Source organism: Armigeres subalbatus, chromosome 2 (genome assembly GCF_024139115.2).
Source record: "Armigeres subalbatus isolate Guangzhou_Male chromosome 2, GZ_Asu_2, whole genome shotgun sequence".
In the NCBI taxonomy this organism is placed as follows: Eukaryota; Metazoa; Arthropoda; class Insecta; order Diptera; family Culicidae; genus Armigeres; species Armigeres subalbatus.
In genome coordinates, this window is record NC_085140.1 from 383506675 (window position 1) to 383534281 (window position 27607).

Sequence of the window (27607 nt, forward strand, 5' to 3'; positions counted from 1 at the left end):
TCATAACTTCCCAGCAACGGCAACGCAGTGGCACAATGTGGCGCATCGGCTTGGGCAGATGCTGATGGCGCTCTTTGCTTCGAGAGACTTGAGAAGAATAGACGAAAGCTCTTGACTGGTTCTACAGGATGTTTTGTATGCTTATCCAGGGCAGTCAGTCGACGAGCGAGCGGTGTGCCTAGATTGCGTCCTATGCGGTAACATGCGTGTGTGGGTCCCCTTCCGGGAGGGGGTATTACAATTGGGGAGGGGTTCCTCTTGAATTAGCTAGATGGAATCGTCGTTGCTGTCTCTTGGTGGCCGTATGTTTTACATACGGAGAGAGGAATACTTTATTCGGCACCTCGGTTCAAGCAAAACGGATCTAGGACGCCGCAGCACCGTTAGTAGCAGAGACATGCAAGACAAGGTGATGACAAATTGACGATAGCACATTTCGAAATAATGAATAATTTTCGTTCCCGCGAGATTCATCACTCTTCTTCCGGTTAGTGTTTATGGTGTGAAGCTTAGCTTTTTGCAACCGAGATGAACAGCACTTTTGTGGAGCTGGCTGGTTGGGTGTGGTGGGAATTCTAACCTAGCCTCTATGATGCAGGCAGGCCGAGTGAAGATAAACAGCAGAACGGCACTTGTGTGTATGAAAAAGTAACGAGGCTCAAATAGCAGCAATGATGCAGGCAATTAGCAGTCTCAGACGGGTTTCGGTTCGGGTAAGAATGATAGGTGTTTTTGGTTCCAGTAGGAATTAGGCTGAGGAAGATGAAGTGGTTTTTAATGCGGCAGACAAGCTAGTGCGGTATGTAATGATTTGTTTCAGTTTTGGGCAAATGCTTGGCATAATATCTGAGATGATAATGTTTTTCTAATATGTTAAAGGCAACCAGTTTTAATCACAATTGGAATTGATAGACGTGTCAAAACTCAAAATAGACAATAATATGTACTAATTAATCAATATCAATTTTACTATTGGTTGTAAAATTGATATTGACTACAGCAGTAAGCTGTAGTCTGTCATACTGCTTACACTGTTCATTTTTATGTTATTTATTAGGTATAAAATCCTATTTCATAGCCTTTTCCATGTAGTGCTTTGAGTTCGTAGCCTTATTTGTGAATAAAATTTAACATATTTTTTGTATACAGCTCAGAATTGCAAGCCGAATAAAAGAAATCTAGAAAAATTATCAGTAAAAAACAAATCGAAATATTAATTAGTTAATTGGAATTGATTGGCTTTTTTCGGCGACATCCAATCACTATCAATTTATGAATTCCTCGGTAATTAATTCAAACCAGACAAATTGAAATATGTTAGGAGCAACCTTTACCTTTTCAAAATTCTTGGACAAAATTTCAGAAATTTCCTTAGGAGTTCCCAAAAAAAATTTCCTAACGACATTTATAACCGAACTCTTGGAGGTATTTCCGACATTCTTAAATTATCCCAAAAAATCCTCCGGAAATTCCGTTGGAAATTCCTCAAGATATTCCTTTGAAAATTCAATGAAGCAATTCTAAAAAAAACTCCAAAATTTCTTCGGAAATTCCTTTACGAATTCTTTCAGGAATTTCTTCAGAAATTCTTTTAGAAATTACTTTGAAATTCGTTTGAAAATTTCTTCGGAAATTCCTTTAGGAGAAATCCTTAGGAAATTTCTTTGAAAATTCCTTTAGGAATTTGTTCGGAAATTGATTTCGTAATTTCTTCGGAATTTGTTTTATATAATCCGTCAGAAATTCTTTTGAGAATTTCTTCCGGAATTCACTCCAGGAATAATTTAGAAAATTGCGCTCGGAATTCCTTTTGACAAAAAAATCGGAAAATTGTCATTGTGTGGAATTTCTTATGGAATGCCTGGAAGATTTACTGAAAGTATTGCTAAATGAATTCATGAAGGAAATTCCGGAAGGGTTTCTAAAAGAATTCTTAGACAAAATTTTGAAAATATTTCTGGATTCATTTGCGGAGGATTTTTGAAGAAATTCCTTGTAGAGAGAAAGGAAATTTACAATGGAATTCCTGGAAATTTTTTTGAAGATAAGCCTGAAATAATCCTGGATGGCTAACAGAATTAATTCCTGAGGGTATTTTTCTGGAAAAAAAATGTTTAGAGGGTTTTCCGAACGAACTTTTGAATTAATTTATGAAATGTCAATATCAGTGGATTAATAAAAGTGAATGTTCTATTGTTCTTTACTTCTTAATATCCATCCAATTTAAGTGTCAGGTGAGTATCATGAATTTTTTGTTAAAACCGGCTAAGCCGAAAATGTCGGTAACACTTAATTCTCCACCAAATCAAAAATGCACGGCGAACGGATCCCCCAGAAAATAACTGTTTTGTTTTACTACTGTCCAGATTATCGAAGGAATTCCCGGAGAAATACCTGGCAGATTTCCCGAAGGAATGCCCTCAGATGTTCCCGAACGAATTCTTGCAGGAGTTTCTGAAGTAATTTCTCCAGGAATTTCTTCTAAAATTTCTCCAGAAAATACTCTAAAAATTCTTTCGGGAATATTTAAAAAAAAATCCTCCCGTAGGTCAGCAGGAAAAATTTCAGAGGAATTTCAAAATGTCTAAAGAAATTTTTGAAAGAGTTGCTAGATAAAATCCGGAGGAATGGCCGAAGGAATTCCTAAAAGAATTTTCGAAAGAATTCTTTGAGGAAGTTCTAAAGAAATTCCTGAGAAAAATTTTGAAAAAAAAATTCTTCCTGCAGATTTTAAAGGAATTTAAAAGTACTAGCAAAATACTTAAAATATATTCCGAAGCAATTCCTAAAGGAAAAGGAAAAGGTAGGTAGGTGTTGTAGGTAAGGCACTGCAGAAATTCTTGAAGGAATTCGTAAATGAAATTTTGATTTATTACTTATAATTCCTTCTTTGATTTTTCAAAAGAACATCATGAGGAATCTTCGGATTTATCTCCGATATAATTTCCGGAGGGTATTCAGAAGAAATCCCATGAAAATCCGAAAAAAAGATCTTGGAAAAAGGTTCAAAGAAACTTTTGCAGAAATTTAGGAATGTCGGAAATTCGATCAGGACGATCTCTTTTAGAAATTCCCTTGGAAATTCACTTAGGAAATATTTTGGAAAACTCTAAGGGAAAACCTGTATAAATCGCGGCTGTTCGGCCACATTGAGAGTTGACGTAAAGTCAATGTCAGCTTCTCTCCACGAACAGCCTAGATAGCCGTGTGGTGTCGGCAGCTGGTTATCTGGCTAAGAATAACATTACGGATTGCCTGTTCCAGTGGTAAAAGTCCACCATACAGGTGACCCCTAATTCTCGGTGTGATGCGGCTTTACGCTTACCGTGCCTACGAATGAATGGTTAGGGGGTCTAATAAGAATCTAACCGCAAACGGAGCCTGTGAAGCACCAGGGCCCCCTTCACAGTATTTTAGCCCTCGCTGCGCTAACCGGAGCTATGGCGTAGTTGACTTTTTACTTCTCCGAGATAATCGGCTACTCTTATTCAACCTTATCGTGAGGTTAAAAAAGAGAGGGATTTTGAATATGTGTTTTACTTAGTTTTCAACAAATTGTCACCTATATGCATTATGCGTTTTTTCACAGTGTACTCTGTGTCTCGTCCTTGACGTTTGGCTTCGGCTACTCTTGTTCAATCTCAATGTGAGGTCAAATAAGAGTGGGGTTATGGATATGTGTTTTACTTAGTTTTCAACAAATTGTCACCTATATGGATTCGCATTATGCGTTTTTTTTTTACAATGGACGAATTTCGCGCCAACCCTTCTATGAGGCTGGCAGCACCATCTCAGAATCAAATGAAACTTGGTGGGCATAAAGATATGATATTTCTAAGCCACTCTGCATACTTAGTTTTTCAAAAATTGTCAAGGGTAACATTTGATGAGGGCCTAATTTTTTTCATTGATTTTTTAAAAATCGATGTGACTCTAAAATTACAAGACCTACAAAAAGTGTTGTATGGCGGACTGTCGTGAAATTCCCTGAAGTTTTTTGGAAAAATATCCAAAAAAAAACGGATTTCTACACCGTAAAAAAATAGTTTTAAAAATTAAAATCGATATTACAAAAAAACCTCATCTCAGAAATCGATGAAATTTTTTCTGCAGATAGGTATTTCAATTATCTAACTTTTCTGGGAATAATGTTCCTGTGACATATTTAAGGAAAAAAAGTTTTTCTAACAAAAACTTTTTCCATGTCCATATTGAGTGAAAATTTATCAGCGTGTTTTATGCCTACAGCGCCAAATATAGGTTCAGCAGCCTATCATTAAACAACGATACATTTTGGACGTAAAAAAATTTGTTTATGAAGCAATTTAGCATAATCTAACATATTTGAGGACCAACATTTGAAAAGGTTTATATTTTCTTTGACTTTTTGTATCGAAGTAACTTAAAAACAATTGATATTACAAAAAAAAACAAATAATTGCTTTGAAAACGGGCAAATGTTGTCGAAACGAAATTGAAAACGTTAGAAAACGTTAGCTTTATTAATCAGAAGTAATGACCCATGTCACAAAAGCTGTTCACTTATTCATTTCAAAATTAATTGAACTTTGACAAGTTGATCGATTTTACAAAAATTACTTTTGTGTCTGGTGGAGCTGCAGCACATTATAAAAATAAAAAGAACTTAAGTCTGTGCAGTTTTAATTCAAAACATAGCTTAGAAGCAGAATGACACTTTTTGCAACATCGCACGGAAAAGGCCCTTGCGAAGCTATTGGTGGCACCTTCAAACGAATTACAAAACGAGTAAGTCTTGCCAAAGATTATGGAAATACTATTAAGTACGAATGGGCAGTTACACAATCAGGCAAAAATATCACTAAATTACATTTCTGTTATATCTCGAATGAGCAATACTCAACAATGGCAGAAGAGTTTGATGAACTTTTCAAAAAAGCAAAAACTATAACTGGCACACAAAAGTTTCATTCTTTTATACCAATCGCTCATAATAAAATCCTGGCTAAAAAATATTCCAACTCAGATGAAGACCCAAAAGTTTTCAAATTGTTCGAGTAAATTAACAAATTAATGAGTATTCAAGTAGAAATAAGAATTAAATGTAGTAACAAATAAAATTGAAGAAAAAATAAAAAAATGCGAAAAAGTTATTATTTTTTGAATGTGCGTTTATCCGAAATCCCCCTAATGAAATTATCTACCGAGCTTCATCGTTTGGAATCAAAATGTTTATCTGATAAAAAAATTAAACTCCAATTTTTTTTTTGCTAAACCAATTTTAATCTTTACATTCATTGATTTATTTTCTCAGTGAACGAAACGCTCTTTTATGTTTCAGATTTTACAGTTCAGACAAATTTACAATAGTCCATCAAACATCACAATTTTGTAAATCTGGTCATTTGTATGTAACATTGATATAAGAAATCTAGGAAAATCTACGCCCTTTTCAAATGTTGGTCCATATTAATGTTGGATTATGCTAAACTGCTTTCTAAACAAATTTTTATACGTCCAAAATGTGTCGTTGGTTGATGATAGGCTGCTGCTGCTGAAAAATTTCCACTCAATATGGACATGAAAAAAGTTTTTGTTAGAAAAACAATTTTTGAAAAACTAAGTATGCAGAGTGGCTTAGAAATACCATATCTTTATGCCCACCAAGTTTCATTCGATTCTGAGATGGTGCTGCCAACCTCTGGTCGAGTTGGCGCGAAATTCGTCAATGTACTTTGTGTATGTTACGTTTATGGATTCACATTATGTGTTTTTCACAGTGTACTCTGTGTTTCGTCCTTGACGTTCGGCTTCGGTAACTCTTGTTCAATCTCAACGTGAGGTTAAATAAGAGTGGGGTTATGAATATGTGTTTTACTTAGTTTTCAACAAATTGTCACCTATATGGATTCGCATTATGCGATTTTTACAATGTACTTTGTGATTGTCACCTATATGGATTCGCATTATGCGTTTTTCACAGTGCACTCTGTGTTTCGTCTTTGACGTTCGTCCATTGTTACGTCCTCTGTGTTTTTGTGACACCTCTCTTTAGTCCCTAGCTGAATGCGTGTGAGTCTACATAATTGGCTTTCCTATAAATGGTTCCATTCTCCTTTCCAACTTCACTTCCTCTTCCTTTTCCCTTTTCACTTCCTTTTCCGTCAGGTAAATGATGAGAAAGGCCAGTGAAGGCGATGGCACAAATCTACCAAATTGAGGGGAACGTGCCTCCTGAGCCGACGTTCTGATACCTGATACCTGATACTGTCCAGATTATCGAAGGAATTCCCGGAGAAATTCCTGGCAGAATTCCCGAAGGAATGCCCTCAGATGTTCCCGAACGAATTTTTGCAGCAGTTTCTGAAGTAATTTCTCCAGAAATTTCTTCTAAAATTTCTCCAGAAAATACTCTAAAAAATCCTTCGGGAACTCCCTTAGGAATATTTAAAAAAATCCTCACGTAGTTCAGCAGAAAAAATTTCAGAGGAATTTCAGAGGGTCTAAAGAAATTTTTGAAAGAGTTGTTAGATAAAATCCGGAGGAATGGCCGAAGGAATTTCTAAAAAAAATTCGAAAGAATTCCTTGAGGAAGTTCTAAAGAAATTCCTGAGGAATATTTCGAAAAAGAAAATCTTTATGAAGATTCTAAAGGAATTTGAAAGTACTGGCAAAATTCTTAAAATATATTCCGAAGAAATTCCTAAGAGGATAGGAATAGGTAGGTAGGTGTTGTAGGTAAGGTACTGCAGAAATTCCTGAAAGAATTCGTAAATGAAATTTTGATTTATTACTTATAATTCCTTCTTTGATTTTTCAAAAGAACATCATGAGGAATCTTCGGATTTATCTCCGAAGTAATTTTCGGAGGGTATTCAGAAGAAATTCCAGAAAGAAACTCTTGCAGAAATTTTGGAATGTCGGAAATTCGATCAGGACGATCTCTTTTAGAAATTCCCTTGGAAATTCACTTAGGAATTATTTTGGAAAATTCTAAGGGAATACTTGTATAAACTTATTTTAGGAATACATTCGGAAATTGTTTTAGGAGAAATGCTTCGGATATTTTCGCAAAAATTCCTCGGGAAGTACAAATTATTTTCGGAAATACCTTTCGAAACTTCTTGGAAAATTCCTCCAGAAATTCCTTCGGAAATTCTTTTAAGGATTTCTTCGAGAATTCCTTTTCAAATTCTTATTGGGATATCTTCCAAAATTCATTTAGAAATTCCTTGGGAAAATCTTTTAGGAATTCCTTTAAGAATACCTACGGAAATCGTTTTAGGAAAATCCTTCGAAATTTTAGGAGGATTAATTTGATGAATTTCCGGGGGACTTTCGGAGAAATTCCTGTAGGAACTTGGGGGGGAATTCCTGGAGGAATGTCCGTAGGAAATCCTGGAGGAACTTCTGGAGAAATTCCTTGAAGAACTTCCGGAGGAATTCCTGGAGGAACTTTCGGAGGAATTCCTGGAAGAACTTGAAGTAGAAGGAATTCCTAGAGAAACTTTCGGAGAAATTCTAGGAGGAACTTTCGGAGGAATTCCACCGTAAGTTCCTTCTGGAATTTCTTCGAATGTTCTTTCAGCAATTATTCCGGAGGTCCCTTCAGAAATTCGTCCGGAAGATTGTATCAGAATTCTTTCGGAAGTTCTTCCAGTAGTTCCGTGAAAAATTCCTTCAGGAACTCTAAAAGAATTCCTTGGGAAGCTTCTTTAGACATTTCTCGGCAAAGTTCCTTCAAAACTTCATCCAGGAACTCCTAGGGAAGAAATTTATTCCATTAGGAATTCCTCCAGGAGATCAACCAGAAATTCTTTCGGAAGTTCTACAAGAAATTCATCAGAAAGTTCATCACCCAGAAGTTTCTCTAGAGGTGTTTTCAAGAATTCCTCGGGAAGTTCCTTCAGTAATTCCTCGGGATGTTTCTCTAGGAATTCCTCCGGAAGTTTCTATAGCAATTCTTTCGAAAAATCTTCCAGGAACTCCGGGGAAAGTTCAGGAACTACTTATAAAGCTTCTTCAGTAGTTTTTCCTAAAGGCAAACCAAAAATTCTTTCGTGAGTTCCTCCAGAAACTGCTCGGGTATTTCCTTCAATAGTTTTTAGCAGCACAATATGAACCGATTTTGTTGCTGTTGCTCAAATGTGACCGATTCCAGGTATATGTAGAGGTAACAGAAACCTCCATACCACATGTGGGCTGCTCAGGTAAGGAAGTTCTTCCCGAAAATCCTTAAACTATTCCTCAAACCAAACATCCGGGAATTCTACCAAATTCCTATAAATATTCTATTGCGAATTCAACCGGGAAATCTTACACAGAAATTGACCAAAAATTCCTTCAAGCACTTCTCAACAATTACCACAACAATTCCCCCTTAAAATTGGTTCTGAGATTTTTTGGTAGAAAACCCATTATACACGCAATTCAAACGCGAGTACGACAGTAGCTGAAGCTACGCCATCAAAATTTCCATGGGATATTCGAACTTTCAAGTTTGCCAGATGGAGTCAGTGTTTTTTGATTGAGAACGGCCTAATTGACTTCGCTGCGCCCAAGAACATGGCCATTCGCAGCACCCAATTCCAACATCACATAATGCATCAGTGCATTATTCCGGAAGGGAAGACGTTAGTCTGTGTTTTGATGTTTGTATTGATTTCAATAAACAAAATATGGAATATTTTTCTGCCCTAGAAAAGATATCAAAGTTTCCCCATTGAGTCTACCAAAGTCTTACCAAAAATGAATCCTAAAAGGCGAACACACCGATTAACAATGTTGTGTGAGAACTGACTGTAATTGTCTGTATCCGTCACCTCTCTAATTAGAAGAACTAATATTACCTATAAGGATGAGAAAAAGCTTATTCTTCCAGTGGAAGCTCACCAACGCTTGCTTGCATCACTATTGCACAAAATCAGACATTAATTTCTCTCTACTGATGATGCTTTCGTCTTGGGTGAAAATGGCCTCACCCGATTTGAACCAATACAAAAGTCCGAACCTTGTTTGTATGTGTACATAAGTTTGTGTAATAACCATGTGATATATCAAATAGAATTTATTCCAACAATTAGACAACAACTTTGGCCATTCATCAAAATAAGGATTTCAGTTTTACGACCATAACAAGCTCTAGATGGCACTATAATCATCCTCCTAAGGGATCATATATATTCAAAAGCCCAGCACCAGTCCGATAGTGTACTCCTTCTACTATGCTGCTCACTGTAATATGGTGCTGCTGCATCAACGCCGGGGAAGGTTTGCTTTCGTGTGTACGTTGTGTGTGCTCCTTGTTTTGAAGCATTTCCTGGTCCTGGAGGTACATAGTACTCATATTCGAAAATGACGATGTTGTACAAGTCACTACTCACCACATGGCCTTTCCGATGCGCTGCTGCACATGTATGAGCCTTCTGCTAACCATGCCATATCGGAGTGATTCCGGCCAAATGGATTCATTTTCGAAAAGTGTATCCATAACTTCTCCTCCCCCTTGGTGCCCGTTGCGTCGCGCCGTCTCAAGTTTGGGTCAGCTTTCTCTCTAGTTCATCTAGCTTCTAGGCTCCACACGGATGGTAGGAACATCATCATCGTCATGTTTTCCTTCTGGAACCAATATTTTATCATTCCCTACCCAGGCTGCTCGTTCGGCCTTGCATATCACTCTGAAAGCCAAGAGTGCAAAGTAAGGCAATAAATGTTTTTACATGATATATTTATCAGAAAGTTCTTTATCACCTTGAAAACTACATTCTACACTCCCAGCGACCGGTCATAATTACCGGACTGCATAGTGTGGCCTTCGCTTTCGAGATTTATACATTTTCTGTGACGCAGGGCTGGTGCCAATGTAAAATGTCAATGAAACTGACCATGGGAAACATCAATTCCTTTTTTATTTCGTTTCACGCAACACGTCTTGTAGTAGTTAATAGATCATATCTTGCTTTATATGAAAGAATGTAATTTAGAACATATTCTTTGCCAATTTGAGAATTCATGGAAAAATAAAAACGATATTTGAGATACTGTTTCATGCAATGAAGGTGCAACAACAATCTTGCTCAGTGACCAATCCACTAACTAAAAATAATTCTTAAGGGAAGTGGAGTTTAGAATATTTCAACATAATGAGTTTCCGCCATACAGCATACAACCACTATTATCCAGCTTTTGATTTGTAGTATGTATAACCAATTCCAATCTAAAATCGTTCCGCTGACAGCCCTGAAAGTTCTATCAACGTGCAAATGTAAACTGAAAGTTTGATTTACTCGTTACAGGCCTCCAGCGACAGTGGCACCACCACCGAAGTCATGCTGCACGAAGAGGTCGATCTGGATGATACGCACCTGTGCAACAAATGTGGTCGCACGATAGTGGGACTGGAGAACTACATCAAACATCGAAATGTGCCTTGCTCAACACCCAAGCCTGCAACGGCGACGATTGCCAGCGGTCCCAGTCCTCGAATCGGACCAGAACAACACTATTCATCGTTTGACTTTGGCGATGGCATTAAAGAGCCGGATCATCACAAGAAACTGTCTAACTATGCATTCAACTATGATTTGGAGGCCCACCAAAGTGATCCGGTACAGCGGCCGGATAGTAAAACGGAATATAAAAATGATGTCAATTATGATTACGAGTTGGGAGCGGATTTATTCTTTTCATCATTGGAGCTCCAAAGTAGTTCGAAGAAAGGTGGCAATTTAAATGCGTCCACCAGTAAACTGAACGTTACTCCTCGATCGAAAGGACGAAAACCGACAGTTTCTCTGTCAAACACAGATCCAGAACATGAGCAAGATCACGAGGATGATTGGATCCCTCCTGAACCCGATTCGGAGAAATTGATGAAAGCAGTTAGTGATATTAGTGGAACCAAGCGAGTTGAATTATTTCCACTTTTTCAGCACGAATCACCAGAACCATCCGAAGATGAGAGTGATGACGATGAAGACTACGATGCTCCACCCAGAACGCACACAGGGGGCAAATGGAAACCGGAAAATCGTCCATCCTCTTCCCAGTGGCACCATTGGCCAGATCAGGACGCACATCTTGATAAATCAATTGAACAAGAAGATGATGAAGATTACAAAAGTTTCTCGCCACCTCCTGGTCACACCAAGGGCAAATGGGTTCCGGGGTCGAAAATCACTCGCCTAGAATACAGAGCCCCTTCGTTTCCAAGTAAACCTTTCGATGAGAGCTACTGGTGCAGCATATGCAATCGAAAGCTTGCTTCTCGGTTTGTCTATGAGAGGCACTTGAAATCAAAGCTGCATCTGAAAAGAGCTCAAGAAGAATCCGAGCTGGAAAGAGCGGTCAAACCGGGTATTTATTCAAATGAGCTATCGAAGCGAATCTGCAAACCTTCAGTTTATTTGGGGGATGATTTCTTCAGTGGAAATCTGAGCCCCGAAAAAAGCTCAACGCCACTCATTCCTGCCGAAGAAAAATCATCATTAACTACAAAGGTTAAACGAAAGCGAAAATGCTACTACACAAAATGTGAGATCTGTAAAACTCGTCTTCCTATACATCTTTTGGGGAAACATTTGATCTCACGATATCACTACCGCCGGATGCTAAACCATCCAGTTCAATGCACTGACGTTATTTTGAGAAATATTCACCGCATTGTCCTCCAATCTCCATTTCAATGTCACCCTTGTAAGTTCTACGCCAACACGGAAGAGCATTTCATGGCTCATTGGAACTCGGACGAGCACGAACACAATGTCAGCTCTGGTGGAAAACTCTGGTGTAGTTTCTGCAAATTTGAGTGCTCAGAAAATCTCCAGATGACTAACCATTTGCTAGATCAAGATCATCAAGAAGTGATCTCCGTCATCAATCGATCTGTACCGATCATCATTCGCTTGATAAGTCCCATTCGATGTGAGTTCTGCGGAGATGAGTTTCGTTACAACGCCATGCTGAACAAACATCACGAGTACTGCAACGAAGGAACGCCAGAAGATGCCATCCGTGTTAGACAATCGTTCCAAAATTTGTTTGTTTGTACCATCTGCAAAGCATCCTTCCACAGCAACACGCTACTTCTGCAGCATAATCAGAAACTACATCGAATAACCACCTATTACTGTTCGATTTGCGAAGTCACATTTGCAACTCCCGCCGAATCGTCAAAGCATCGAAAAACTACGGCCCACAAAGTGATGTCCGCCAGGAAGCGCCAAAAGAATCTGGTGCTGTCCAAAGTGTGTCACATATGTAAGAAACAGTGTCCGGATATTCTAGCGTTGAAAGATCACATTCGCGATGAGCATCCTGAAAATAAATTTAGGTGAGAACAAACTATCCTTTTTCTTGACAAATTAGATTTTTTTTCTGTATCTGGCAGTGTTAAGCTGGGGCACGATGAGGCACGTGACCCGTCACATCGATTATTCCTCTGTTATTTAATTATTTACGCCAATTATATACGAATGAACCTGGAGAAAAATCCAATGTAAATTTTGAAGTTATTTTCGAAAGAATTCTAGGAACTTATTTCGAAAAATCCAATCGGTATTTGTCCGGAAATTCTATTGAAAATTCCAACGCAAATTCCTGTTAGAATTCCTTTACCTAATCTATCCGAAAATCTTTCAGGCTCTCCTTTCGATTTTTTTTCGAGAATTCATTTTGTAATTTCTCCAGGAATTTATTCGAAAATTTCTTCTAAATTGGTATCCCCCAGAATTATTTCCACTCCAGGAATTCCATCCAGGAATAATTTAGAATTGTTTTCCATACACCCAATATTTTTTTACGCGGTTGGTATTAGACCTGTGCGCCGGTCGTATAATCGGCGGCGGCGGCGTGGTGGTCACTTTTGCCCCGGCGGCGGCGGCGTCACGGCGGCGCGCCGTTGGCTTTCATCGGCGGCGGCGGCGGCGGCGTGAACCGGCGTAGATGAAAAAATCAATGGCTGAAAAAATCAATTTCAACGCCGATTTTTTTATTCACACGGTACGAATCACCACCCGTACTTCTCACCCGTATACAAATTGACTTCAGTTAAAATTGCAATTTTATACGCTTTCCGATCATCAAACAGCACATTCAATAGTGCTGATGACACTAATTAGTACCTGTTTACAAAATGTTATTTAAATTAAAACTATTTTATTATTCCCGGATTTTTATGAATTAAATTCAATAAATTCTGCTTCACTTTTCATGATCCCTGAGTAGTGTTGAGAATTAGATTCAAAAGTTATTCCCAATTCAGGATTTTGATACCTACATTTCAGTGGTTTTACTTCACAATATATTTAAATTTCAGAAAAATTCGAACTACTATTTGTTAAATTACATATAAAATTGAGCGATGTTTGAGGTGCTGCATATCTAGTTTATTGAGATAATTTGCATAGTTACTTCGTTTACCTGGTGTGAAACCTGGGCCCTGAAGGACATACATGATGGACAGTTTATTTCCCACCTCACTTTCTTGTATTCACAAATCTCAATAGATGATCAACATAACTTAATGCGCACTGGCTGAGTAGGACTGGTACCGACTAACCAAATTGAATATTTTCCCTGAAATTTAATTAAATATGCCCAAAGTGTTCTTTCTTGTTCTGAAAGAACTTCTAGAACTAGGTTTCTTATAAATTTCTACAGGCATCCTTTGGGAAACTTCTCCTATGGTAAGCTCAATCCTATGAGAATTTGGCATTAGCATTGAGCGATTCACACAAATTCGTAGGTGATATGTAAGAGAGTAGCATTACCTTCATTAGTTACCAAATATATTGATTTGGGACCAATCACTATCTCTTAGATGGAAGCAGGGGCAGAGTTTTAAATATTCGAATATTTTTTATGAAGCACATCGGCCTTCTTTGTCACTTCACTCCTAAACATATTCATATTCGGCTCTGCACAGTAAATTTGCGGAATGAATTTGGGTCAGTGAGTATTTATTTGAGTTTCACAATTTATCAAATTATCGTAAAACTGAACACATGTTTGGTGATTTAAATAAATACACGCATAGATCTTATCCTGACGTTCAATTGAACCGGTGCCAGCGAAAGTGGTACATGTTACATTAAGTAAATTTTTCAGGAGACGCATTTTCCCAAAAACATCGAATAATAAATTCATATTTGCAATTTTTTGCAATTAAACTGTGCCAACATGTTATGACTGATGTGCCTAAAGATAGCAGTGAAAAATAAGCGAAGTTTATGACAAATTTCATGTTTATTGGAGCAAATTGCACATGTACCACTATTAATGGGAACAAAAGGAAACAGAAACCGAAAAACGTTGACAGTAAAAGTGGTACATGTACATTTTCAAAATCGTTCTAAACGGCAGAAAACTATATTGAAATTCAAAATAGGATTAAAATCTGTTGTGAAAACAGTCATGCTGCCGAATTTTTTTTAAATAAGCTGATTTTAGTGGGTGGAACTGTACATGTACCACTTTTTCTGGCAACGAAATGGCCATTGTGCTATATACCAGAAAATAAAATGTGCATATCTCCAGATTTAGTTGCCAAAAATCACTTTTTCGTTATTCCCTTACTAGATCTTTGCAAATAGAAGCCGTTCGTGTAAAAAACTCAAAATTGACAAAAATGGTTTATGTACCACTTTCGCTGGCACCGGTTCTTGAGGGGCATCTCAGTACAATCAAGGCTAATTATGTTTTTTTCGCGCGCAGTTACCATATTCAGTGGTAATCAATTGAATGAATCTATAAAGAAGTAAACTGAGTAAGTCATTCTATGTTTTGAATAATCAAAACACGATTGTCAAAAGTCGGAACGAATATGCTTCATGAAAGTGAATATTTCATGCTCTGAGCAGGGCACTCTTCAACAGATGAGATCTGCCCTGACCACGTTCTTGCGAATGCTGGTGAAGAGGAAGGATTATTAGTTGGACACCTGCTTATGAAAGATGCAGATAACTCTACTCTCTTTAGTGCCACGGGAGGTTTTGGAGTTGGTAATGTGAAAGGTATAACACTAGGAATCGTTTTGGTAAAATGTGAAACACAGTAAAACCTAAGATAGAAATACAAATAGGAAAGGGACGAGCCTGGGACTGAACCCACGATGTCCTGCTTATTAGGCAGAAGCGATAGCCACTAGACCACCGAGCTCGTCTTGATAAAATCCTATGAGAATTTCTGGGAAATTCATATAGGCATTTTTTCAAAAATCCATTCATGTTCTTTTTGGGATTTTTTTAGTAAAATCATACAATATTCCTGCTGGAATTCATTCGGAAATTTATTGAGGAATGGAATAGTTTCCGATGATATTCCTAAAAGAATTTCCGAAAGAATCCTTGAAGAATTTTCGAAGGGATTCCTAAAGGACTTTCCGAAAGAATTCCTGAAGTAATGTACGAAATTGTTTTTGAAGGCATTTCCGGCAAATTTCCGGAAGAACTTATGGAGCCGAAGGAATTTTCGAAGAAAAATCAGAAGAAACATTATAAGGAAATTTCGAAGAAATCCCTACAGACATTTTCAAAAGAATTCCTAACAGAATTTCCGAATGCATCCCATCAAACATTGCCATTTGAGTTTAAAAAAAAAAATCTTAAGGAGTTTTGAATTAATTTCTGAAGAGATCCCCGAATGAAATTGAAAAAAATGCAGAATGTTGTAAAGGAATTCCTGAGAAAAATGGACAAAAAAAATCCTAAAGTTACCGAACATACTAGATGAATTTTCTAAGGATTACCCTAAGAATTTCCAAACGAAATACTTAAAGTAGTTCTGAAAAAATCCTATGAGAATTTCTGGAAAAATGTCAAGAAGCTTGCTAAGGAACCCCTAGAGGAAATTTCAATAATTTTCCAAAGTAATTTATACAAGAAATTCGAAGGAATGCCTAAAAGAATCTCCCGAAAATTCCTAAATTAATTTTGGATTTGAATTTCTGAGCAAATTTCCAAAGCCTAAAGAAACCCGCAAATTAATTTCAGAAGAAATTTTTGGAGGAATTTTAAAACAATTTTTGAAGGAACTTCTAAAATATTCTCTGTAGATATTTCAAAAGAAATTTGCGAAGGATTTTCAGAAAGTATATCTGAAGGGAATTCCTAAAAAAAATCGAAATTTTGAAGCAATTCCTTATGACATTTGCTAAGGAATTCCTGCAGAAATTCCAAAGAAAACTCATAAAGAATTTTTGTAGAAGGTTCTTAAAGAATTCCTGAGGGAAGTTTAGGAATAGTTCTTAGAAACCCTTCTTTTAATTTAATTTTTGGAGGAACATCTTGAAACATTTCAACATTTATTTAATTTCTAGATTTATTTTCAGATTTTCCAAAGAAATCTCTAAAGGAATTTCTGAACGAAGTCTCGACGGAATGTCCAAAAGAACTTTTGGAGAAATCTCAGATTGTCGGAAGTATCTTATGGAGTTGTTGCGAAAATTCGTAATTTGTTCAGGAATTCTTAAGGAATTTCCTAGAATTTCGTCCTAAAACTTTGCAAGGAATTCCAAAATAGTTCTCAGAAAATTTTTTGGAGGTATTTTATCAAGAATAACGAATTTCCCAATGTTTTCCTATACAAATTTTTGAAAGAAATTGGTGGAGGAAATTCCGAACTAATTCCTAAGAGAAATAACAAAAAATACCCGAAAGAATTTCCAAAAGACTTTCTAGGATAGTTTTTGTAGAACTCCTTGAGACAATTTCCGAGGGAATTACCAGACGAATCTCCAAAAGAATTTCTGGAGAAAATTGCGGATAGATTAATGAAAAACAATCGGGAGGAATACCTGGAGAAATCTAGGAATTACGTCAGAAATACCAGTAAGCATTTCCTTTGAAACTGTATTTAGAATTTCTTCGTAAATGCCTTTGAGAATTCCTCCTAAAATTCCTTCAAAAAATCTTTCAGAAATTGTTTTATGGATTCCTCTGAAAATTCCTTTAGGATTTATTTTGGAAAGTCTTTTAGAAACACCTTAAAACTTTCTAAGCAGTTCTTTTTTATCTAGAGGGGTCTCCAGTAACCTTGCGAGCAAAGGCGTAGGATTGTCAATCCGGAGATGGCGAGTTCGTTTCTCGGTCCTATCTAGAATGTTTTCGGGTTGGAAATATTCTCGACTCTCAGGGCATAGCGTATTCATTGTACTAGCCACACATGATACATTCTCATGCAATGGCGGGCATAGAAAAGCTTTCAATTAATAATTAATAAATGCTAGTAGAATACTAAGTTGAAAAGCAGGCCAAGTTCCAGCTGGAATGTAGAGCCATTGAAGAAGAAGAAGAAGAATAAGTCGAGTCAAGTACAAGACACTGAAGACGGCCTTACTGTTGAGGTCGAAATACGTATCTGTCAGGATACAATTAAGTGGTGGAATTCAATGGGATTGTTCAAACTCGTCTTATGACAGGTGAAGAAGAAGAAGAAGAAGAAGAAGAGAGATTTTCAGCCTCCGGCTGGCTCATCTCTATTAAGCAGTTCTTTCAGGAATTATTTATGAAATTCCTTTCAGATTCTCTTTTGGAAATGTCTTCAAAAATTTATTTGGAAATTCCTGCACAAAACTCTCAATATTTTTTTTTCAAAAACTTCTCCAAAAAATCATTTGAGACTGCACCAGAACTTTATTTCTTAAATAATTTAAAAATAACTTTCATTACTCATAAATTTTTTGAAAGAATTCATAAAATAAACACCAAAAGTCTTATAAAAAGAATTGTCGAAAAAAAAAATCCGGATGGATTACCTACTGAAAGATTTTCGGAATGGACTCATAAAGGCAATCATGAATGAATTTTTTTAGGAAGTTCTGAAAGATTTCCCGGAGAATGTTTTAAGAGAATTGGTGAGGGAAGTTCTGTAAAAATTCTTTGGGGTAAATTTTGAAGGAATTCCTTACGCAATATCTTGAAGAATTTATTTAAGGAATTCATGTAATAATTGCCAAAGAAATTTTAAAAGGTGGGATATCAGAAGGATTTCTCAAAGAAATTTCCAAAGGTATTGCTTTAAAAAAAATCCTAAACAATTTTTGGAGAAACTACCAACGGAATTTCTTTAGAAATTCTTTAAGGAGTTTCCGGAGGAATTCCCAACGATATTTTCGTAGGAACTCCTCCATTTTCGTATGCATTCCTTAAAGAATTCCGAATAAAATTTGTAAAAGATTTTCTAAAGAAATCGGCAATGGAAATTTTGAAGGAATCTTCGGAGCAATTTCGTTAGGAATTTCCAAAGAAATACATAAAGAAATTTCCGGAAAAATTCCTGAAGCAATTTTTTAAGGTTTTCAAAGGAAACTTTCCGGAAGTAACTAAATAAGTTTACTAAATACTAAGCGGCGAGGCGACAACATCCCAGCTCTGGGTTACAGTAGCAGTTAATAGGAAAAGAAGAAGCGTTTTCAACTGATGCTCGCAGTATACCAAGTGGTTTTGTCAATCATAATCAAAAATTGATTTCCAAATAAAAATTAGTTACTCGTGAAAAAACTGGAAAAGCATTCACAGAAAGGATTTAATAACTTTGCTGAGTTTTGTCAATTAGGTCATCTGTCATATTAGCACAAATCTAAAAACAAATTAAACTGGCCTGATTGATTTCAATAAATAAAAAGTAAATACTGTCAAGATAATGACTGTGCTACTAAATTTGATATTCCTGAACTGCAATGATTTGCCTACACCATTGCCAGATGCTATGCAAATTGTTTAGGTGCCTGACTGAATGAGGTCCTGTTTTAGATGAATTCCAACCATTTAAAAAAATTATGTGTTATTTTACTAGATAAAGCCTCGTTCAAAAGTCTAAACTAATCAACCAACTTATTAATTAACCAAGTCAATGTATGTCACTACACTGACTAAGAGACTACATCACTTGAGGTGGATTTGAAATTGAATTCTGACGAGTTCCACCTTAACATGAATTGTCATAAGACAAGTTTAGTACTTCTCCAATCAACTCCACCACATTGTATAGCTATACAGATACGTATTTAGACCTCAACTGTTAGGCCGTCTTCAGTGTCTCGTGCTTGACTCGACTCAACTCAAGTTAATTGATTTGTTTTTATTGCGATTAGTCATCGGCGTGGCAAAATTATGATCAGCGGCGCGCCGACCCAAAATCGTCGTCGGCGGCGGCGTGAGTAAAACCACCGGCGGCGGCGGCGTGGCGCGGCGGCGCACAGGTCTAGGTGGTATTCTTTAATTTCCCGGTTAGCCTGATTTTTCACAGCTTTTTAAATACCACCTGAATTTTCTTTGATTTTTTGTGAATTTTTTCATGGGGTTAACTCATAGTTTCATCAACGCTGAAGGTCGTAATCAACTAAAACCCATCCGTGTAAAAAAATAACCGGGTGTATGTTCCTTTTGAGTTTCCTCCAAAAGCCTTCTCCTTCGGAAAATTCTATGGAAAAGCGTTCGTTATTTCATTCAAAAATTTCTTCGGAGCTTCCTTTTTTTAGTAAAACCATACAAAGTTCCAGAAATTTTGCTGGTAGATTTTTTCATGAAATATATCAAACAATTACATAGGCAATCCGGTTTTCGGATGGTTTTTTAACGGAAATATTGAAAGTATTTTCAGATGATTTTTTCGAGGAACCCTTGAAGTAATTTCTAAATGATTCGTAATAGATTTTATTAATGAATTTCTGAAGCGATTCCCGGAAGAATTTCTAAATAAATACCTGATTGTGTTGAAAAGTTTCTAATTAAATTCTCGGTGGAATGTCCGAAAGTATTCCTAAATAAAGTTTTGAAAGAATTCTTGGATGAAGCTCTGAATAAATCTTTAAGTGAAATCTCAAAGGAATTCTAAGAATTTCTTCCTAGGGTTTCTTGAGGAATTATTAGAAGAATTTGTTTGGCAAAAACCTAAAATATTTGCTGATGCAATTTCTTGAAAAAAAATTAATTTCCGCAGGAATTCACCTGGAAGGTTTTCCGTTGGAACTCCAAACAAATTTCCAATGAAATTAGCAAAAGAGTTGCCGAAGAACTTCCTAAAAGATTTTGTAATTGAATTCTCGAATTTTTGAAAGAATTTCTAAATGAATTTTCGATAATATTCCGTAAGGTATGTATTTCCGAAGACAAATTGAAAATCTCAGATTAATCCACCTAGCGGTGATAAAGCCTTTCTCGTGTGTTATAAAAATAGTATTTTGGTCATAACCAATTGATATGGCCAATTTTCAATAGAAAATAATGGGACAAGATTCTGCGTCGAATGAAACTTGTTACGCGCAAATCGGCTAAGAGTAAGTGCCTAAAAATGCGTGAGCTGGATCGATCGGTATATAACACTAAGGGTCTCCGGGCCTCCTATAAAAAGTTCGTTTTTGGAGCGAACATATAGCCTTTACGTATACTTTGTATACGAGAAAGGCAAAAAATTGAATTCCGGAAATAAATCGGAGGATTTTATTGGGTATTCCTCATAATATTCCTTCGAAAATTCAAAGATTGGCATTGTGAGAAAAATTTGAAAGTCATTCCGAATTTCATTTCCGAATTCTTTTCGGAATATGTTTTAGGAATTCTGCCAGTACTTCCTCAAGAAATCCCTTCGGAAACTCTAGGAATTGCTTCAGATTTCCAGAAATTCTATCGAAAATTCTTATAGGAATTCTTACGCTCATTCATCAGGATTTTTTAGCAACTCTTCCTGGAATAACTTTAGACCTTCGGAGATTCTTTTTAATTTTTTTTTTCGGGGTCCCATAAAAAAAACCTTTAAATTTTTTGTCAGGAATCCTGTTTTACTAAAACAGTGATTCTCAACCTGGGGTATATGTACCTCTGGAGGTACCTTCGCTGACCCCAGGGGCTACTGCGGGCAAAAATATGTAATGGCGGATGTATTACAATTATTATTCAATCTTGTTGAAATTTTTTTTTATAATTGTTTTATTTAAATACTTAGTCATGCAGGGCGATTAGTAAATTGAAACCAATTGAATCCTGCTCTACACAACCAGAACAGAGTATGAAGGGCTGAACAAATTTGAAAAATCTTCTACCTGATCAGAACAAAATGGTGAATAATATTTGAAGAATATCCTTCTGAACTAAAATCAAGAGTCTAAAGGTTTGGAAGCATTCATTTGAGCATTATGAATGATTTTTTTTTCGAAAAGGTCAGTTGCTTTGTTGCAAGAAGATAGTAAGCCTGGCTCTACGCTCCTCGGAATCCTCCATCCAAGCAGCTCGGAAGCCTCCTTTCTAGAGGCTCGGAAACCTCCTTTCAAAAGGAGCGGAAGCCTCCTTTCAAGAGGCTTAGAAGTCCCCCTTAAGAGGCTCATTTCAACACGCTCTAAGCCTCATTCTAACGCACTCTGGAACCTTCTTTCAAAAGGCTTGGAAGCCTTCTTTCGAGAGGCTTAGAAGCCTTTTATCCAGAGGCTCGGAAACCCTCTTTCAAGATGCTCGGAAGCTTTCTTCCCTAGCAGCACACATGTACCACGTATGTTACTGCATCTCATATGTGACCAGATCTGGTCACAATCAAGTTGCTGCAACCATTTATGTCTGACTTGTGCTGCTCGGGTTTCATGAGGCTCTGAAACCTCCTTTCAAGAGGCTCGAAAGCCTCCTTTCAAGAGGCTCGGAAGCCTCCTCTTAAGGGGCTCGGGAGCCTCCTTTTAAGGAGCTCTGGGAGCCTCCTTTAAGGGGCCTGGGAGCCCCCTTTTAAGGGGCTGGAGCCTCCTTTTAAGGGCTCAGGGCCTCCTTTTAAGGGGCTCAGGGAGCCCGTATTTTAAGGTGCTCAGGGCCTCCTTTTAAGGGGCTAGGAAGCCTCCTTTCAAGAGGCCTGGAAGCCTCCTTTCAAAAGGCTCGAAAGCCTCCTTTCAAGAGGCTTGGAAGTCTCCTTTCAAAAGGCTTGGAAGCCTCATTTCAAGAGGCTAGGAAGCCTCCTTTCAAAAGGCTCGGAAGCCTGCATTCTAGAGGCTTGGAAGCCTCCTTTAAGGGGCCTGGAGCCTCCTTTAAGGGGCCTGGAAGCCTCCTTTCAAGAGGCTCAGAGCCTCCTTTCAAGAGGCTCGGAAGCCTCCTTTCAAGAGGCCTGGAAGCCTCCTTTCAAGAGGCTCGGAAGCCTCCTTTCAAGAGGCTCAGAAGCCTCCTTTCAAGAGGCCTGGAAGCCTCCTTTCAAGAGGCCTGGAAGCCTCCTTTCAAGAGGCTCAGAAGCCTCCTTTCATGAGGCCTGGAAGCCTCCTTTCATGAGGCTCAGAGCCTCCTTTCATGAGGCTCAGAAGCCTCCTTTCAAGAGGCTCAGGAAGCCTCCCTTCAAGAGGCCTGGAAGCCTCCTTTCAAGAGGCTCAGGCTTCCTTTCAAGAGGCTCCAGGAAGCCTCCTTTCAAGAGGCTCGGAAGCCTCCTTTCAAGAGGCCTGGAAGCCTCCTTCAAGAGGCCTGGAAGCCTCCTTTCAAGAGGCTCGGAAGCCTCCTTTCAAGAGGCTCGGAAGCCTCCTTTCAAGAGGCTCAAGCCTCCTTGCAAGAGGCTCGGAAGCCTCCTTGCAAGAGGCCTGGAAGCCTCCTTTCAAGAGGCTCGGAAGCCTTCTTTCAAGAGGCTCGGAAGCCTCCTTTCAAGAGGCTCGGAAGCCTCCTTTCAAGAGGCTCGGAAGCCTCCTTTCAAGAGGCTCGGAAGCCTCCTTTGAAGAGGCTCTAAAGCCTCCTTTCAAGAGGCTCGGAAGCCTCCTTTCAAGAGTCCGGGAAGCCTCCTTTCAAGAGTCTGGGAAGCCTCCTTCCAAGATCCCCAGACGCCTCCTTTTAAAAGGCCCGGAAGCCTCCATGCAAAAGGCTCAGAAGTCTAATTCCAAGATGCCCGGACGCCTCCTTTCAAGGGGCTCGGGGGCATCCTTTCAAGAGGCTAGGAAGCCTCCTATCAAGAAGCTCGGAAGCCTCCTTTTAAGAGCCTTGGAAGGCTCCTTTCAAAAGGTTTGGAAGCCTCCTTTCAAGAAGCTCGGAAGCCTCCTTACAAGATGTCAGAAAGCCTCCTTTTAAGAGACCCGGAAACCTCCTTTCAAAAGGCCCGCAATCATCATGTCAAGAGTTCAGAAAGCCTTCTTTCTTGAGGCCCTGAAGCCTCCTTTCAAGAAACTCGATAGCCCGCAGTAGTCACAATAGCCCTGTAGGAAATTTGATGTAAAAAATTTAATTTGAATTGGAAAGTTTCACGGAATAATGGAAATTTCATATATTGAGTTAGACTTATTTTCATTTATTCGCATTAGCATTGAGCAATTCGTTCGTAGGTTCGTAGGTGGTACAAGCCTGGACTATTGTATGCGAGTAGAATCACTTTCACCCGTTACCACAGATATTGATTTAGGACTACTCACAATCTCTTAGATGGAAGCACTGCACTCTTCAATAATCAAGTTCTCTCCTAGCCACGTCCTTGTGAATGCTGAGGAAGGGAGAGGATGATTAGTTGGACACCTACCTAAGAAAGATGCAGAGAACTCTATGACCTCTTATAGGTGACACGGAGTTTTTTCGGCATTGTTAGTATAGAAGGCTATAACAGTAGGAATCGTTTTGGTAGAACGTGAAACACAGAAAGAACTAAGATAGAAATACAAAGTAGGAAAGGGACGAGCCTGGAATTGAACCCACGACCTTCTGCTTATAAAGCAGAATCAATAGCCACTAGACCACCGAGCTCGTCTTACTTACTTACACTTATTTTCATTCACAGCAAAAAATAGGGGGTACCTCAATTAATGCAAAAGTTCGAAGTGGTACCTCTCAAATAAAAGGTTGAGAACCGCTGTACTAAAAGAATTTCTAAAGGAATTTACAAAGGTCTTTTGGGAGGTTTTACGAAAGAATCCCTGGAGAAATATTCAAATGTGCTCCTGGGGAAATTTTATAAATTATTCCTGGAGTTCTCGAAAGTATATCGGGACGATTTTCTAGAGAAATCACAAATTCTTGTAGAATTTCAAAATGTATTTCAGAAAGAATTTCCGAAAAAATCAACAACCATCCTCAAGGAATTTCTTCATAAGCCCTTCGCATCAATCTAGAAACATCTCCAGAAATTCCCTTAGGCGATCCCCACCGATGTGTATCCAAATGAGTGTCTAGTATAGGAACGAAATGCGTTCATATTTTATTTATGCACTTGTTCTCGCACCGGTTGTTTCTATCAAGGTTGTTGAAGTGCAATCATGCTTCGCACCGGTGGTGAATATCCGGTTGCTATTGAGGCAAACACGGAAATAAATAAAATCAGGAAAAAAATATTATTTATTTTCAAATCTTTCAGAACGCGCTCCAACTTTTGTAATATAAATATGTGCGTAATGCATTTTGTGATTATCAGATTAGCTAGACACACATCTGCTAGGTGGCGCTAGCTTATATGCAATAATTTAGTGAGGTGGATATCTCGAGATCTATAAGACTTAGAAAGATTTTGTCTTCTACAAAGTTGTTCGGGTAGCCATAACATTTATGATGGAGACTAGTTTAGTTTGGAATTCATACGCATAGCGGCGCTAGTGTATGAGAAATAACCTGTTAGGTTAAATATTTCTAAATCCGTTAGAGTTAGAAAGTGGCCATCTTCTACAAAGTTATCCGAATTATCTGTTAGGTTGGTTATTATGTAAGATTTAAAAGGGTAATCAAAACCAGAAGTTTAGTTTGAAACCGCAATACTTATTGGCGCTCGAGTTGAGTCGAATCGAGTCAAGTACGAGACACTGAAGATTGTCTTACTGTAGTATCTGTCAAAGGTACAACCAAGTGGTGGAATTAAATGGAATTGTACGAACTCGTCTTATGGCAAGTTACTTTGTAGAATACGGCAATATTCTGAAAATCCCAGATTTTGAGATATTTAACCTATCAGTTTATTTCTTATACACTAGCGCCGCTAAGCGATTGTGTTTAAAACTAAACTTGCTTGCATCATGACGGTTTTCACCACCCGAACAACTTTGTGGAATACGGCAATATTCTAAAAATTTCAGTTTTCGAAATATCTAACCTAGCAGGTTATTTCTTTTACATCTAGCGCCACCAAGCGGTTATATCTTAATCTAAACCTGCGTTGATCATAATGGTTTTGACCACTCGAACAACTTTATAAAAGGCGGCAATATTCTAAAAATTACATATTATGAGATACCTTTCAGGTTATTTCCAATACACTAGCGCCGCCAAGCGGTTGTATAATTAACTAAACTTGCTTTCGTCATGATGGCTTTAATCATCCGAACAATTTTGTAGAAGACGGCAATATTCTTAAGATTTGAACTATCGAAATATCTAACCATTTAGGTTATTTCCAATTCACTAGCGCCGCCAAGCGGTTGTATTTCAAATTAAACTTGTTTTCGTCATGATGGTTTTGACCACCTGAACAACTTTGTAGAAGACGCCAATATTCTAAAAAATCCAGATTTCGAGATATCTAACCTATCAGGTTATTTCATATGCACTAGCGTCGCCAATCAGTTGAAATCCAAACTAAACTGACCTCCATCACAATGGTTTTGATGATGCGTACCCGAACAATTTTTCAGCAGACGGCAGATTTTTTATTTATGGGTTACTTTATATTTCCGTATGATGGTTTGGCAACGATTGGAGCGGGTCGCCAAATTTGCCAACTCGCTATTCACCCAAGGTTGCGTTTACATTTCCCAAACCCGTTTACCAACGACCGGTGCGAGTTCGCGTCATGATAGAGGTTGCTATTTTGGCTTTATTTACGCACTGGTGGGGATCGTCTTAGGAATTCTTTTGAACATTTCTTAAAAACATTATCTTAAAATTCTTTTGAAAAACACTCCGGAATTTTCTTCAAGAATTCCTTTAGGAAATTTTCAGAAAATAAGATATTCTTCCAGGTATTCCACCCCTTTGGCTCCCGTAATTCTTTTCAGAACATCCGAAGAATTCTGGTCAATAGTAAAACCCGATTTTGACTCTGGAATTGCTTGCCAGAAAACCCCCCAAAATGTCGCAATTACAATCTATCCATTATCATACAGGAAATGGAAATTTTTGGAAAAATATTCCAAAAAATTTATAGTTTCAATTGGAGACAATAAAATGAACTAGAATTGTGTAATACTTGAAACTGCCCGACATTTTTTTAATTGATTTACGCTTCCAATTATAGTTCTTACTATTGACGCCAAATTATAAATGAACCAATTTCGCCAAAAATGCTGATGCCCTACCATTACCAGAACTCTACACCATACACCCTTTGCCACATCCCACTCCCCACGAATTCTCATCTTTCCTACATGAGAAAAGTAATAACGCTACCAGGTGAATTAATCTGTATTATTGCTTTTATTAAAAATTAGAGTTACTTCAAAAATGAACTTCGAATAGTCGACCCGGTTATAAACCAACCAGCGTAACTCAACGAACTAAGGCGATGGCAGAGGTGAACCAGCCAAGAGCTGAAAGCCTTTTTAATAATTCATTTTATTTCATTTATTTAGTCTACATCTATACAGATAACACTGAATCAACAATTTGACGCCACAATACACGGTTCGAGGCCGCATCTCTCCATCCTCGAATACGCCCCACGCTCGCCAAGTCGTTCTGCACCTGGTCTGCCCATCTCGCTCGCTGCGCTCCACGCAGTCTCGTACCTGCCAGATCGGAAGCGAACACCATCTTTGCAGGGTTGCTGTCCGCCATTCTTGCAACATGCCCTGCCCATCGTACCCTTCCGGCTATAGCTAACTTCTGGATACTGGGTTCGCCGTAGAGCTGGGCGAGCTCGTGGTTCATTCTTCGCCGCCACACACCGTCTTCTTGTACACCGCCAAAGATGGTCCTAAGCACCCGTCTCTCGAATACTCCGAGTGCTTGCAAGTCCTCCTCGAGCATTGTCCATGATTCATGTCCGTAGAGGACTACCGGTCTTATTAACGTCTTGTACATGACACATTTGGTGCGGTGGCGAATCTTTTTCGACCGCAGTTTCTTCTGGAGCCCGTAGTAGGCCCGACTTCCACAGATGATGCGCCTTCGTATTTCACGACTAACGTTGTTGTCAGCCGTTAGCAAGGATCCGAGGTAGATGAATTCCTCGACCACCTCGAAGATATCCCCGTCTATCGTAACACTGCTTCCCAGGCGGGCCCTGTCGCGCTCGGTTCCGCCCACAAGCATGTACTTTGTCTTTGACGCATTCACCACCAGTCCAACTTTTGTTGCTTCACGTTTCAGGCGGGTGTACAGTTCTGCCACCTTTGCAAATGTTCGGCCGACAATGTCCATGTCATCCGCGAAGCAAATAAATTGACTGGATCTGTTGAAAATCGTTTCCCGGCTGTTACACCCGGCTCTCCGCATGACACCTTCTAGCGCAATGTTGAACAACAGGCACGAAAGTCCATCACCTTGTCTTAGTCCCCGGCGCGATTCGAACGAACTGGAGTGTTCGCCCGAGATCTTCACACAGTTTTGCACACCATCCACCGTTGCTTTGATCAGTCTGGTAAGCTTTCCAGGGAAGCTGTTCTCGTCCATAATTTTCCATAGCTCTACGCGGTCTATACTGTCGTATGCCGCCTTGAAATCAACGAACAGATGGTGCGTTGGGACCTGGTATTCACGGCATTTTTGAAGGATTTGCC

At 38.4% G+C, this 27607-nt stretch overlaps 1 protein-coding gene across 2 annotated transcripts in view; it reads left to right on the forward strand.

Moving 5' to 3' along the window:
* Positions 1-27607, forward strand: part of LOC134213148 (uncharacterized) — a 228880-nt gene that overhangs the window by 125437 nt on the left and 75836 nt on the right. For both annotated transcript variants that reach the window (XM_062691798.1, XM_062691797.1), the window contains one exon: positions 10275-12310. In XM_062691798.1, coding sequence (XP_062547782.1) covers positions 10308-12310 — 2003 coding nt within the window. In that variant the 5' untranslated portion in view covers positions 10275-10307. The remainder of the gene's footprint in view (positions 1-10274; positions 12311-27607) is intronic.